The following is a 14,769-nucleotide window of genomic DNA, read 5'->3' as shown; positions in this document are numbered from 1 at the left end:
AGCATCATGGGCTATTTGGACACATTAGATGGCAAATCTCGGGGACCCTCACATCTGCCTCCACAGCCCTTGGGTTATAGGCATGCACCGACTCACCTCCCTTTTATGTGAATACTGGGGATCTGAGCTCAGGTCTTCACATTTATACACTGAGAGGGTCCTGTGTGGCCCAGGCTGGCCTTGTCCCTGGTATGTGGCTAGGAATGGCCTTGTACTTGTGATTTCCCTATTACAGATGTGTACCATCATACCCAGCCTTGTCCAATTTCTTATGTTTAGATAACATGTAAGTTGTGAACATGGGATCATTGGGGCTTAAGAACTGTTCCTTTTCACATTTATTAGCTTAGAAATGACCCCGTAGACATCTCGGACTCTGTCAGTTCTTGTTCAGTTTTGGTGGGTTTGCTCTGTTTGCGGTTTTTCTACTTAGCCTCTTTGAGTTCTGCAGGATTGTCAACACCTTTTATTTCCTGGTAATTTTCTTGTCAGCCATCAAGGCAATTGGGCAGAGGGGAAAATAAAGCCTCCTCCTCATGGGCAGCAGTAGGGAATGTGCTTCTACAATCAGGTCCTCTCTGAATGGCAGTATTTGCTACAAACAATCAAGCAAAGACAAATGTAGAAATTGTCACTTGTGGTTGCTGTAATCGAGGTTTCTATGCAGCCTTTCAAAGCCAAATTGCGGGGAGCTTCCCTCCTGAGCAGAGGATGCGTGTGCCTCAGGAAAAGTGCTGGCATCAGCGTGCCCTCCTGCCCCCTTGGTCCCCACAGTGATGGTGCGTTCTGTATGCTTCCCAGTAAGGGTGAAGCTTGGCTTAGATAAGTTCTGTGGAACTCATCCTGAGTTGAGTGGCCCGATAGAATGCTGCTGTCTAGTGTTCAAGGCCGTTTGGGGATGTCTACCTGACCTCATTTCTGCGTGGTTTTTCAGAACCCACGCTCCCCTGTCTTCTGCTCTGTGTATTAGACGCCTCTGTGGGAACCCTGGCTCAGGTACCATGGGAACAGCTTGTCAGGACCAGAAGGCATAGAAGACAGGTTTATCTGCAAATTGGATAACACTTGCTGGTAGCGTATGTAAGGAGGACCAGGTACTTCACTTGTGTTGGAAGTTAATTCACAGAGTGAATCCAGCTAGGAATAGGCGGGGCGTGCTACCTCATAAGGGACAGAGAGGACAGCCAGCTGTAACTGTTCTGTGTGTGTGTGAGGGACGGGGGGTGGGGTGGGGGGGGGGGGGGTGGTGGGGATGGGTGGGATGAAGGTACTGGGAATGGAAACATCTGAGCTGTATTGAGACTATTAGTCTTTCCTTTCTTCCCACCTAGAGTGTTTCCTGTCTGAGGGCAGGCCTTATATAGATACAAGATGCAGCTGGATAAAATGCCTGAAGCAATCTGTGTGTGTTTTGAGCAGTCTTTGTAGAGGAGGAATGTTTTTTGCTTTAGGCAGACACTGTTTTACAACTTTAAGTTTATTTATTTTATATGTTTAAATTTTTACGTGTGTGAATACTTTGCCTGTGTGACTGTGTATGCACTATGTCCATGCTTGGTGCCCACAGAAGTTAGATTCCCCCAAAGCAATGTGGGGCTTTGGATGCCCCAGACCTGGAGTCATGGATGGTTGTGAGCTACCACATGGGTGCTGGAGATTGAACCTGGGTCCTCTGCAAGTGCTCTTAATCACTGAGCCATCTTTCCAGTTGCAACATTTTGACTCTTCAACCAGTCTTGTGACTATTCCTGAGGCTCAGTTTTTCCACTGTGAGGAGTTTGAGGGTCAGAAATGACATATGTAAAGTGACTGGTTCTCAGCCAGCTTTGGGGAAATGCAGATGGCTCATCTGTTTGTCCTGTAGTGTGAGTGCAGGACTTTGCATGCATGTACCATGTGTCCACATTGATGGTTTGGTTTCTTGAGACCCGCCCTTCAGAGAGGACAGCTATCCAGGGTTTGCATGGGAAGGCCGAAGTGCGGACCCCATTCCTAGTGCTTGATTCCTACTGCAGTTGGTGAGGCCTGGTTTGGGGTACAGACAGTGGTAGTAACTTCCACCTCAGGAGGAGGGCTTGTAACCAGCTGTCTGTCCACACAATAAACAGAGGACTAGAAGGGCCAGCCTGGTGCCTTCTCTGTTAGAATACTTGCCATGTTACCCACAGTTAACATGTAGATACATATTTTTAAATTTAACCTGGAGAAGAACAACTTATTGAATTAGATATTATTAATATCTTCTCGTAAACCGGTAAAAGGAAACAGACAAATTAAGGAGTTTCCTCCTTTAAACAGCCCTGGCCAAATTTGGTTCAGATCTATTTCTTATGGCTCTGGTCAGCTTCCAGCAACTGCTAAGTACTATGTGAACCTGGGATACGAGTGGGCCCCAGATACCAAAGAAGCCAGAGTCACTCTGCCTGCAGCATAGATGTTGTTTTTGTTGTACAGAAACACTTGTATATAAATTTCAGATATTAAAGTATTAATACTATTAAATGCCATGCTGTTTCAGGTAATCTGGTTTGATAGACAACATAGATTTAAAATAAATGCTTTGGTTAATTATTTGCTATCAGCTAAGTGCTCTCTTAAGTGTTCTGGGGGGTTTTATTCTTAAAGAAAACCCACCTCAGAGATTTGTATTATAATATCAGATGCTTAGATGCAGATTTGATATCTGATTGTTAATATTTTTTCTAAAGCCTGACCTTAATAAAAAAGGGAGAAGGGAATAGAGAAAAGAAGTTAATGTAATCCTGTGTGTGCAGCCGGAGTGTGGCAGCCTCATGGTTACCACAGTTAGGCAGCACTGATCCTTGGCCTCGTAGTGTGTGAGTTTGGGGTTATTGATTTGGGGCCCGTGTGTACATGTTCCAGTTGAGTTATTAAGCAAACACCATTGAGAGGAGAGGTGTTCTTGGAAAAGATAATGTTTTCAGTGTTTCATATTGACTTTGGGGTAGGTCATTATACTTTTAGAGAAATTTGAAAATTTAAGGAAAACAAGCAATTTTTGAGTAAGCCAGCATTATGAATTGAGGCATTTAGGTTATGTATTTGCAGAAGACACAAGATCTTTTTAGTGAATGGAGTCCATGTTCTCTCATTCCAAGCATGGTATGGCCTGTACTGTAAAGGTCTGTTTTACATAGGATGTGGTGAAGAAGTTGCCTCAGGGATTTTACAGCTTGTGAGGAAAGTGGAGGGGGAACTGTGTGGGGCTGTCTGTAAGAGCAGAGGACTCTGCTGTGTGGGAGACCCACCCTTCTGCCATTCATGAACTCCAGCCGGCCCCTGTTCAAAGACTTTCCTTGGTTTGTTTTTCAACCTCACACAGCACTTACTGTTTAGTCTCATGTACCTGTGTGTGGCCCATGGCCCAGCCTATACTCCCCAGGGGATTGAAGATGCTTCCATTGGTGATTTCTCAATGAGTTCACATTGTACAGTGACTCCTTCAGGAAGAGTGTGGTAACTCTGTCATGGGCTTGCCCCTTCTTTAAAGGTTCTTTGTAATGATGCTTTGCTTTTATCTAATGAGTTTGGGAATCTGCCCTGTTTTGAATTCTCTAGATTGTCTAAGGGAAGAGCTCCAAATTCACTGAATGCCACAGTCAGACAGCTTTGTTTGGGTTCTGTAGAAACGACCATATTTGGGAAACACAAATGGGCCAGTTTTCACTTTTAGGGCTTGTCTTGGTTAACAATGCAAGTTTAAGAGCCTCTGTATGCCCAGAGTTGCACATACAAAGAGGTTTGGAAGTAGCTCAGGGCTCTGGAATGCTATGGGCAGAGGAGCGGGGAGGGTTTTTTTAGAGGGGGGCTTTGGTTAGTGTCTAAAGGAGGGACTATGTGTGTTGTTACCTGGCAGTCCCTGTAACTTTATTAAAATGAAATATTTGGTCCAGTTGCTTCTTTAGGAAATCTGTAAGAACTTTTGAGTCACTCTGTGTCCCTGAGTCCTCATAAGGAGCTGCATTGGAGGAGCCTGGCTTTATAAGCAAAAGCAGTTGATGTGATTAATGTTAGAATTCTGCACTTCAGATCACCGCTGTTAATCCAGGGGGGAAAAATGCATCATGTGGAGTTCTCATAGACAAGATTATTAGTGACACTTTTAGTTTGTCTCCTAGAATTTTCTCCTGATATGCCAGATATTAAATATTAGCTAAGGAAAATTATTTGTCTTACAGATTGCACATCCCTCACCTTAAAGCCCTAAATCTGAAATGCTTTAAAACCTAAAACTCCAAAGAAAGAATAAGCAGGCTACCAAAATGAGACTTGATAGCCTATGACCATACAGTGGGAGAGGAGGTCCCCCTCGGTCATAGACCTAGGGGAGGGGAATAGGGTGAAAGCGGGAATGAGGGAGGAACAGGATGATACACGTGATGGGATAATAATTCAGATGTATTCTGAATAAATTAATAAAATTAAAAAAATAAAAAATAAAACCCAGGACTTCTTGTGTCATGACGTCACAGTAGAAAAAAAGCCCACACTTGTCCTCACTGATAGATTGCAGGCAAATGTAAGCAAGCTCAAAATAATATGTAGTTGGTTTTAGGCTTATAGCTACTAGGGGTAATGAAACACAGGTGAATTTCATGTAAATCTTAGCTCTCTCATTTATGTCATTTACATGAGAATACTCAAAATCTCAACATGTAAACATTCAAAATATTCTAGTTTCACACATTGTAGGTAGGCAACTTGGCTGTTTTTTTTGTTGTTGTTATTTTGTTTTTTTGTTTTTTTTGTTTTTTGTCTTGTCTTGTTTTGTTAACTTGACACAAACTAGAGTCGCCTGGGCAGAGGGAATCTTAAGTGAGAAGTGCTTCCATCAGACTGGCCTGTGAGGATGTCCAAGGGGCATTTTCTTGATTTCTAACTGACGTAGGAGGGCCTGGCACACTGTGGCTGATGCCTTCTCTAGGCTAGTGAGCCTCGAAGGCTTGGAAATACTCCACCGTGTCAGGATGCTGCACATAGAGGTAGGGTACATGGAGCACATGGGAGGAAGTAGAACTGGAAAAGTCACTGGTCTGTGCTCTTCTAGCTCCTATGACATGTTACGATCGTTGTTTTCTACAACTGTGACATTTGGGGTAACTTAAGCAGTTATGTAATCGATTATTCGAATCATTCTTTCATTCTTCCCAGTCACACTTAGTCCAGATTGTCGTCAGAAGAGATGTGTGACTGTATCACATCTTCCAGGCACACTTCTCATCGTACAAGTTGTGATAGTCTTAGAGGCAACAGTGGAGCCAGGCGCTGTCCTCATGCATAGTGGGCGCTAAAAGGACACTGTTGTAGATCAGTAGGCTTTGCTGGCAGTTCTTTTCTTTTCCTTTCTGTGCTGCCTGACTAACTTTTGGGCCTAGAGGGGCCCCCATTGGAATCAGATACAGGAGTTCTTTCTTGCTCAAGTCAGCATGTGGCAGTTGTGGGGTGGCATGGATCTGAGGCTTGTTAGGGTGAGGTCATGGTCTGGAATGTCAAGGGTGGAACAGACTGGTGGGCATGGGGGTACATGGGCAATGGAAATGAAGCATTAGGAAGAACAGCTGCACTAGGTATGGGAGTGGAGGGGGATACTGAGGAAGGAGAGAGAATGGTACCCTTAGACACCCCCACACACAAGTGATGGCTCTTTCCTCATCAGCGTTATTGGATGCTTGCTCCACTCTAGGCTTCATGCTAGGTGTTAGGAAACAGAGACATACTGGCCACTGTATCAGCCAGGTGAGTGCTGATGGGCTTCGAGTGAGGCAACAGAGACAGGGCAGGCAGAGAGGGATAAGAAATAGACTCAGCCAGGCCTTGAAGCTTGTTGTCTGACCTTTGTTTTGTGCTGTGATGGGGTGGGTACCATCGGAAGGTTCTAAGGTGATACAGATTGTTAGGTAACCGTGGAGGGCTGGAATTCAGCATGCTGAAGGCAGAGGCTGTCCTGGGGAAGTAGATGTACAACAAGAGGCAAGTATGTAGATGAGCTGAAGAGATGGCTCAGTGGCTAAGAGCACTTGCTCCACTTCCAGAGGACCTAACTTAGGCTTCTTTGTTGGGCTGCTCACAACTGCCTGTAACTCCAGTTCCAGGGAATCCAAATTCCTCTTCTTTAAGTAAATAAAAACACAAATCTTGGAGAAGAAAGAAGAAGAGGAGGAGGAGAAGGAAGAGGAGGAGGAGGAAGAGGAGGAGGAGGAGGAGGAGGAGGAGGAGGAGGAGGAGGAGGAGGAAGAAGAAGAAGAAGAAGAAGAAGAAGAAGAAGAAGAAGAAGAAGAAGAAGAAAGTTGGTAGAAGAGAGACTTAACAAAACAAAACAAAACCACAACTTAGTTTTTGTGTCCCAGCAGGAAAGGAGTGAATAAAATTCCAGGCGTAAGAACCCTTTATTTTGTAGCCACAGAACTCAGGAAAGCTCAGGAAGTGGAGGTTAATGAAACTGATAAAAGCACACTTAACGCTGGCTGAAATGACAGGTGGGCAGTGGGTGGCTGAGTGCCTACCCAGTGGCCTGAGGGGACTCATGAAGCCTTCCTCCAACCCAGTTGGAAAACTGGAAATGGGCCAGAGGGCCTGTGAATCATCTTGTTCTGACACTCCAGATGAACCCTGAAGGAAATGAGTCTGTGGTTGGAAAGGAGCAAGGAGCAGCTCGTGACCTTGTGGCTGTGAGCTCCTAGAAGACCCACAGGGGCCCTGTTCTACCAGGAGGCTCTTTGCGGCCCATGAAGAGTCCGTCTTTGGTGACAGTCAAGAGTCGGAATGTGTTACAGGAAGGAAGGAGTGAGTTGTCTTGACTGTGGTCCGTAGGCCTGAGAGGCTCGGAGTAGTCCAGAAGCTATTGGATGGACCTGGCTGAGTGTGTTCACGGGAGACCTTTCTGCAAACCATTTCAGATAATTGGTTAGAACGGAAACGCAGTTGGAGGGGGACTCCAGGAGGAAGTGGGAAGGTGTAGGGGGTGGCCTTTTGGACATGTTTTCCCGGTGCTCCCTCTCCAGAAATCCTCAGCCTGTTGCGTTCCAAGCCCCCAAGCTGATTCTTGGGGTTCCAGAAGGAAACTAATGTCAGGGCCTACCCTTAGCCTAGTTTCTACTCCTTGAAAGGAAGTGTGGGCAGCTCAGTGTTCATCCTTTCTGCTTTCTGAAGAGCCTTCTGCCCTCCCTCCCTCCAGTAATGCAGAGAGCGAATTTGAAGAGAAATGACACTAATGGCAATTGAGAAGGTGCCTTTGAGAAGTTGAGAGCTCTGCCTCTCAGGTTAGGGGATGAGCAAGCTCAGAGAAGTAAGGCTGGGAATTATCCTGGGGGGCTTGTGAGCTGCCTGCTCTTTCAGGCATTGGAAATAGCTTGTCTGTACTTATAAAGCCAATCTCAGGTTGGATTTCCAAGATGGAGCATAGCCAGTATCTTGTTCTAAGAGGCGCTGGCTCCCCTTTAAGCACCTGCAGCAGAGTGGAGGAAAGTCTTGGCTATTTAAAAGTAAGACTCTACAGACAGGTCCTCCTAGCTGAGCGGGGACAAGGGCAAAGTTCATGACTTCACACTCTGGAGGGACTTTGTCCTTCCTTCCACATTATATAGTCTTGAGTTGTGCTGGGGACAGAGAGGAATCAGGAAGGCGAAACACCATGAGTGTGCCGTGTGAGAAGCTAGCCGAGGCGCCTTCTCTGGTCAAGACTTCATCCCTGCAAGTTCGGTTTCTCCAGCTGTGTGTCCCTAGACCGTCCACATAAGGGAATTTTCTTCTTGATAAATAGCTTAGGCTTAGTTATTTGATCCTGTTTCAGCTGGAACCACCATGAGTGTGGCTTTTGCTTTTTTTTTTTAGCAGATTATTCATTCACTGTCACCCAAGTTTGTCTTAGAATAACAAGCTCTTAGAAGTAGAGAGGCCTCCCTGCGGCCCCCCCCCCCCCCACAACAGAACTGTTGATTATCGGCACCATCATTCTAAGCTCTGGCTACTTCACTTCTTGTTCTTCTGACGGAATGTCTGTGTTGACACTGCGGTGCTTTGCCCAAGTATGGTAGGGCCAGCAGCTCTAGGTGTAGGATGATGGCTTGGCTCTCACTGGCCCACCCAAGTGGGGCACCTAGGTTCCTGCAACTACAAAACTACAAGGAAATAAATGACCGTTTACAGTTGATCGGTTTCGCCACTAGGTGGAATCTCCCCCCCCCCCGCCCTTTTTGAACCTGTGTCAACATTTGTTCAACCAGAGCATGGCTTAAAAGTACATTTTAACAACTGTGAATCGGAGGGTTTGTGCGTACGTGAGTGTTTGTGTCTGTGTGTATGCATGAGTATACAAGGGGAGGCCAGAGGTCAGTACAAGGCACCTGTCTCAGTCACTTTTCTAACCTACTTTGGAGACAGCGTCTCCGCTGACCCGGCTGCTCACCAATTGGCTAGTCTAGCTGGCCAGCAAGCCTCCTGGAGCCTCCTGCCTCCACCTTCCCAGCACCGGACTTACAGACACCTGACGTTGTATGCTGTGCTAAGGCCCCACACGTCAGTTCCTGAGTTGGAGGGCAAGTGCTTTCCTGACTGAGCCATCTCTCCAGTGCTTGGGTTAGAGGTTTGTTATGTAAAACAAACATTCGTGTTCTACATCTGATGTAATTAATATCTTTCCTATTTTTAAAGAAACCTTCACAACAGAGAGCAGTGCTCAGCTGCCTTTCTCCAGTTTACACAGTCAAGGAGGAGACAGCCTAGGAGTGGTGCCGCCCGCAGTGGGCAGGTCTTACTCCAATGTACATAACACCCTATCCCACGGCATGCCCAGAGGCCTGTGATTCTCAGTTCTGCCAAGCTGACAATTCAGAATAACTTCACACTTGACATTTTTGTGCTTATAATAATCTCATTGACTGCTATCTTGCTCCTTATCCCTGCTTCCCCAACTTCTTCCAATTGTACTTTTACAACTTTTCTGGAACAAATAAAAAAATAAAACAACCACAAAGACTAAACTGACCAAACTTTTTTTTTTTTTTTTTTTGAGTGGGCTTTACTTCACTTACTGTGATCTCTGGTTTCGTTTCCCTGCAAAGGACATAATTATCCTCTGTAGCAAAGCACTGCTTCATTGTTAGACTTGGCACCTTCTCCATTCTTGCATGGACACACGTCCAGCTCGTGTGAGCCGGCCCTTATGAAGAGTGGCTTGAGGATGAAGGCGGGGAGGCACCTTCACGTAGCTGCTTCACAGAGGAGTGTTCTCGTCTTAGGTTTTGGAAGAGCCTCCTTAGTGGTCCCCACAGCAGCATCACCTATTTCCTTTCCCACCAGAGGTCAAGTTGCATTGTCACTAGCGTTTGGGTTTTGTTTTCTTGATGGTAGCCATTCTCTTGGAATGTCATTGCCCATCCTTTCAGCTGTGTGTGTCTTTGCCAACAGGGTGAGTTTCTAGCAGGAAGTGAGCAGCTTAATCTTTTTTTTTTTTTTTTGAAAACATCCAGCAAGTTCTAGCGTCTTTTAACGGCAAGTTAAGGTCTTTACATTTAGGTGATTGTTGAAAGGTTGGGCCGATTTCTTCTTCATTTTATTCTTGTGCAGGTTTGCTGTTCTACTGAGTTAGTCATGTTTGGACCCACCCTAGTTTGTGTTTGTTAATCTGCCCTGCTTGTCATTTTTCTTGTAGAATCAGTCTCTGCACTTGTAATTGAAGCTGTTGAAATTTCTTACCAAATCCTTGATTGATGGCTGCTTTTCGTCTGTTTTCTTGACTCTACTCTGAGGTTCTGATGATGTTGAAAGCTATGCCTGAAGCCGGGCATGGTGGCGCATGCCTTTAATCCCAGCGCTCGGGAGGTAGAGGCAGGTGGATTGTTGTGAGTTTGAGGCCAGCCTGGTCTACAAAGTGAGTCCAGGACAGCCAAGGCTAACACAGAGAGACCCTGTCTCAAAAAACTAAACAAAACAAAAAACAAACAAGGGGAAAAAAAAAAAAGAAGAAGAAGAAGAAGAAGAAAGAAAAAGAAAACTAGGCCTGAATTCTTTGTCTAGCATTTCACCTATTTCGGTATCCTTGGACTCAGTTACTGAGGTTATGAATGTTTGGAGGAGTCACATGGCCTTGCTTTCTCATGTTGTATTTCTGTGTTGCAATTGCACATCTCTTGGGATGGATCTGTCTTCCTTTCTTACATGGAAGTGTTCTTAGTGAGCAGCCTTGTCTTGAGGGGTCAGTCCCTACTTCCCTCCAGAGAGGAGAAAGCACTCAGGTACCAGGATGAAAGTATAGAACTTCAGAAAGCCTGAGATGTCCTGTGTGGGAAGAGACAGTGAGTGCTCAAGGCCTTTAGTTTTAAGCCTGTAAAAGATTGACGAGAGAAATGAAGGAAGATTCAGAGAAAGGAGAGAGGCCATGTCCAGTAACCAGTGCACTCATATTGTGAAAACATTAGTGATTATAGAGTCTACAAAACCCCCATTGCTTGATTTTCTTTTTCTTTTTTCTTTTTCTGTTTTTATTTTTCGAGACAGGGTTTCTCAGTATAACCTTGGCTGTCCTGGATTCATTTTGTAGACCAGGCTGGCCTCACTGTGATCCATCTGCCTCTGCCTCCAAGTGCTGGGATTAAAGGCATGCGCCACCACGCCCAGACATTACTTGATTTTCTTTGAGAAATAAAAAATGAAAAATTGAAACTTCACTTGAAAGTGCAAAGGACCTACCTAGGTATGCCAGCATTTGAGAGGTCACAATAAGAGGATCTTATCATGAGGCAGGTCTGGGCTACATAATGAACTCTAGATTGGCCTGGATTACAGTGTAAAATCCTGTCTCAAAAATAAGACAAAACAGGACAAAATGGGAAATGTATCAAAAATGGATAAAAAAATGGCCAAAATGATTTTGAATAGGGATGAAGTAGGAAAATATATTATTTGATTTCAAGATTATGTACGAAGTAATAATCAAACTAGTGGGTTATTGGATAGAGATACTTCATTGGATAGAGTAGGGTCCAGAAGGAGACTTACCCGTGTGTACCCATTTGTTTTTCAGAAGGGTTATAACAGATATGAGAAGGCAGGTACCAAAGGTTGCATATCTGTAGAAAATAGTGGAACCAAAGTGATGGTAAGTAGGTAATGGTTCCTAAGGGCTCGGTGTGACATACTTGACTGTAAGGAGACACAGGGACCATTTCTGGGTACGATGGAAATGCTGCATGCTGTGACTTTGGTGGCCATTATACGGTTTGTTTATTTGCCAAAGTTTTATAGGATGTGTGTGTGTGTGTGTGTGTGTGTGTGTGTGTGTGTGTGTGTGTGTGTGTGTGTTTACATATAGTCTCCCATCTGAGTACAAATCAGGCCCAACCCTGCCTAACTTCAGATGAGATTGGGCATGATTAAGGTGGTATGGTTGTGGACCACATAGCATCTTAGATAGATGGCCTCAAACTTACTTTCTGGTGAGGATGACCTTAAACTCGTGATGCTCCTGAGTATACCTCCCTGGGATTACAGGCGCACACCACTATGCCCAATTTATTTGTTGGAGACAAATGATAATAAAAGGCCACTGGCTGTAAGCTTCCTTTGGTTTAAGACCTCCTAATTCTGAGGGCTGTCCACTTCAATGTCGGTGATAGTGTCTGCCCGTAAGTGAGGAGGGCAGTGCCTAGGCACGTGCGTGGCCCAGGATTCAGGCTGTCCAGTTTCCATGATCAAGCCCAAAATACTTGGACAAGCTGCTTCACCTCCCTGCACCTCACTCGAGAGCTAACATTGTGCTAGTGCTTGCCTTCTTGAGTTAGATCAATTATTTAACCTAGGGGCATTCCTGGCACATTGTGAGCTGTATGTAAACACCCTCAATTACCTATTACCCACTGATGATAGTTTTTTGTTTGTTTGTTTAACACTATTTATAAAGTTTAAGCTTTTAATTGGCTTGTTGCCACAGGAGATCAGGGATTGCGGCTAGACATAGTCAGGATGACAAAAGTGAGGCGAGGAAGTTGAGTTAGAAGCCTGAAGTCCCCGGATTGTCTGCCTAGCAGAGACCTGGAAGCCTGGCCGCGTGGCTGGCCTCCAGCTCTGCTCTGTTTGACCAAGGGTTACAGTGTTTGCATTTTTAACACTGACTGTGGGGACTTGTCCTGCAGCTGCCGTTCATCCACTCCATTGTGTGCTTCTCTGCAGAGCCATCCGGAGCCACAGCTGTAGAAGACTTGCCCATCGCCAGCATGAGCTCTGGTAGGTCATTTTCAGTCCTCCCTTTTCTTCTTGCCACATCTACAGAACTGCCCGGTTCATTGAGATTTCCATATGCCTTAAAGTTTTCAACAGCAGCATTGGCACTTACAATGCAAATGATTACCCAGCACTCATCTCTGAAGAACTGTACCATACACCGTATGTGCCATGTCTAGCTTTATAAGTGGCTCCTTTCCTTTCAGTGGGATATAGTCGGCATACAATAAGTTGCAGTTATTTTAAGTATAACAGTTGATAAAATCTGACACATTTCTACACCTTGTGGCATTTCTTAATCTAGATGACTGATGCAAAGTACACATTTTAATCATAACCATCCCCGGATGGGGGCTAACCCAACACTTCCTTTATCCGGCTTGCAGAACAGCTAGAGTATGCTTTTAGGAATCAAGATCTAAATAAATGAGTGTTTCGAGTATTTTTAGTCTTGGACTGGAATGGAAAGCTCGGAGCAGGGAGGACAGAACAGGGGACTGGTCCATGTGTGTCATGCAGCCGAGGATTTTCAGTGTCCAGCCTGGAGATGTTTCCTTGTGGGTATTGGTCTCACCTTGGCCTCCTGGACCTACAGGTTGGGATGGGAGGCAGTGGACCACTTGAGCATCTCACCCAGGGGTCTACTGTTCTTCTATACCATATTGAAGGCATTTTTAGAGACCGCTATATAAAGCCTTTCCCATTTACTTACACACAGCGCTTGTTTAGGCAAGTCTTGAAGTGCATAGCACCAGGTGTGGCAAGGCCTGGGAGGCCCGTTGGAGTAGAGCAGCTCAAGGCTGTACCCTTCCTCATACACTTCTTGTGCAGCTTGGGTCTGTGCGAGATGTGCCTTTGCTCGCCCTCTGTGAAGTTGGCATTGTGATGGCGCTGACCCATTGGGAATTTTCTTAGACTGAGTATAGCAAAGCTTTTAACGTGCCGAGCACTGTGCCTAAGACACAACAGGGTCTGCATGTGTGGTGTCTTGTTCTTCTTAGCCTGGAGTTTCTCCTTGCAAAGTGAGGTCCTTGGTGTGCCTTGGGCCCCTTCGGTGTGTTTTCAGCAGACATGGGTGCTGCCTGCTGACTCAGTTTCTTTGATTTGTCTTCTGGCTCCTTCTTTTGTATTTAGATACAGTGTCATAGTCCAGGCTGGCCTTGAACTTATGTAGGCAAGGATGACCTGGAATTCATCATCATCCTCCCTTGGCCTCCTGAGTGCTGAAGTTACATGCGTGTGCTACCACTCTGTGGAGATGGGACGCAGGGCCTTACACATGTTAGTATTAGTTTTGACAGAGGAGCCCTGCCCTCAGGCCTGCCGTTTAGCTTTTGTTGTCATTAGTAATAGGCTGGGCCCTTTTTCCTATTTCCTTTTAAAAACAAACAAAAGCTTTTGCTCTGCAGCCTAGAGCCTCTTGCCCTTCAGAGCCAGCGCTGCTACTCCCGACAGTTTTAAAGGCAGGGGAAGGAGAAGGGCAAATGAGGGTGTGCCAATGCCAGGATCCCTCCTCTGGACTCTTCTCAGACAGGTGCTGGAAGGAAACTTTACCCCCCCCCCCCATAGTCCAAAATCCTAGGTCTTTTGACCTGGAAATCTCTTCTTGAGATTTCCATATTAATTCCAAGGAAACAAAAGCACCACCGTGAAGGTGGGAGGGAGAAGCTGTGAGTACATTGTCTACGTGCTGTCGAAAGTGATTATTGGGAAGAGAGATGTGACGTGGAAAATATTTGTTTGCATCCTTACTTGGAAAGAATGGCAACTAAACTGTATTGTTCTTGTTTCATTTGGTCCTGGGCTGCCACTCTCTAAGGGGAGCATCTTTGCAAGGGGGCTTGTTTCATCCCCTCCTCCACCCGCTCCTCTGAGATACAGATGGGGAAACTGAGCTTTAAGGAATATAGCACCTGTGTGGGGTTGCCAACTAGTGTGGAGTGGAGGCAAACACCGGCTGCAGCAAAAGCTGAGCTTTCCTTCGAGTGTTATTTTCCTAAATACCAAATGCTTATTCTAGTTTGGTTGTTATGTTTAATTAAAAAGGAAAAGGCGGGGGGGGGGGGCGAGGGCCGGGGGAGAATGTGGGCCTGGTGGCAGCGCACAGAAAGCTCCCCAAGAGGACTCAATGCAAGGCCAGCAGTCCGAAAGGATGTGATCAAGGCTGTGTGCCCAGGGACAGGACTGTTAAAGAGTGCAGTTGTGGGAAGCTGGAGCCCATTTCCTTCCTTAACGCTCCCCTTCTTCCACCCATCCTTGAAATGAGGCTTCAAGGGAGATTTGACATCAAGAGAGTGAGCCTTTGTCTGCCGGTGGATGTGAGCGCAAACAGGATGCACCCTGGGCAGTCATAGCCGCTGTGGAGGAGGGGCTGCCCAGGTGCTGAAGAGGCAGCAGCCTGGCTGCCCTGTGATGGGTGTTGCTCAGGTGCCCAGACTTTGGAGAAGCTGGCTATTAAAAGCCTCAGCAAGGTGACTTAGTTTTAGTCACATATGCTCATAGGATGTGAAGTGGGTTTTAGACCTAGCATTT

At 45.8% G+C, this 14,769-nt stretch overlaps 1 protein-coding gene across 48 annotated transcripts in view; it reads left to right on the top strand.

The window, feature by feature from the left end:
* Positions 1 to 14,769, top strand: part of Sorbs1 (sorbin and SH3 domain containing 1) — a 229,085-nt gene that overhangs the window by 103,819 nt on the left and 110,497 nt on the right. For 46 of the 48 annotated variants that reach the window (XM_051146524.1, XM_051146492.1, XM_051146500.1 and 43 more), the window contains one exon: positions 12,187 to 12,240. The exons of the other annotated variants lie outside the window; for them this stretch is intronic. In XM_051146524.1, the coding sequence (XP_051002481.1) occupies positions 12,231 to 12,240 (10 nt within the window). In that variant the 5' untranslated portion in view covers positions 12,187 to 12,230. The remainder of the gene's footprint in view (positions 1 to 12,186; positions 12,241 to 14,769) is intronic. 48 annotated transcript variants of the gene reach the window in all.

Source organism: Acomys russatus, chromosome 5 (genome assembly GCF_903995435.1).
Source record: "Acomys russatus chromosome 5, mAcoRus1.1, whole genome shotgun sequence".
Classification (NCBI taxonomy): domain Eukaryota; kingdom Metazoa; phylum Chordata; class Mammalia; order Rodentia; family Muridae; genus Acomys; species Acomys russatus.
Note: the sequence above shows the minus strand (reverse complement) of the source record. Positions and strands in the feature narration are given on the sequence as shown.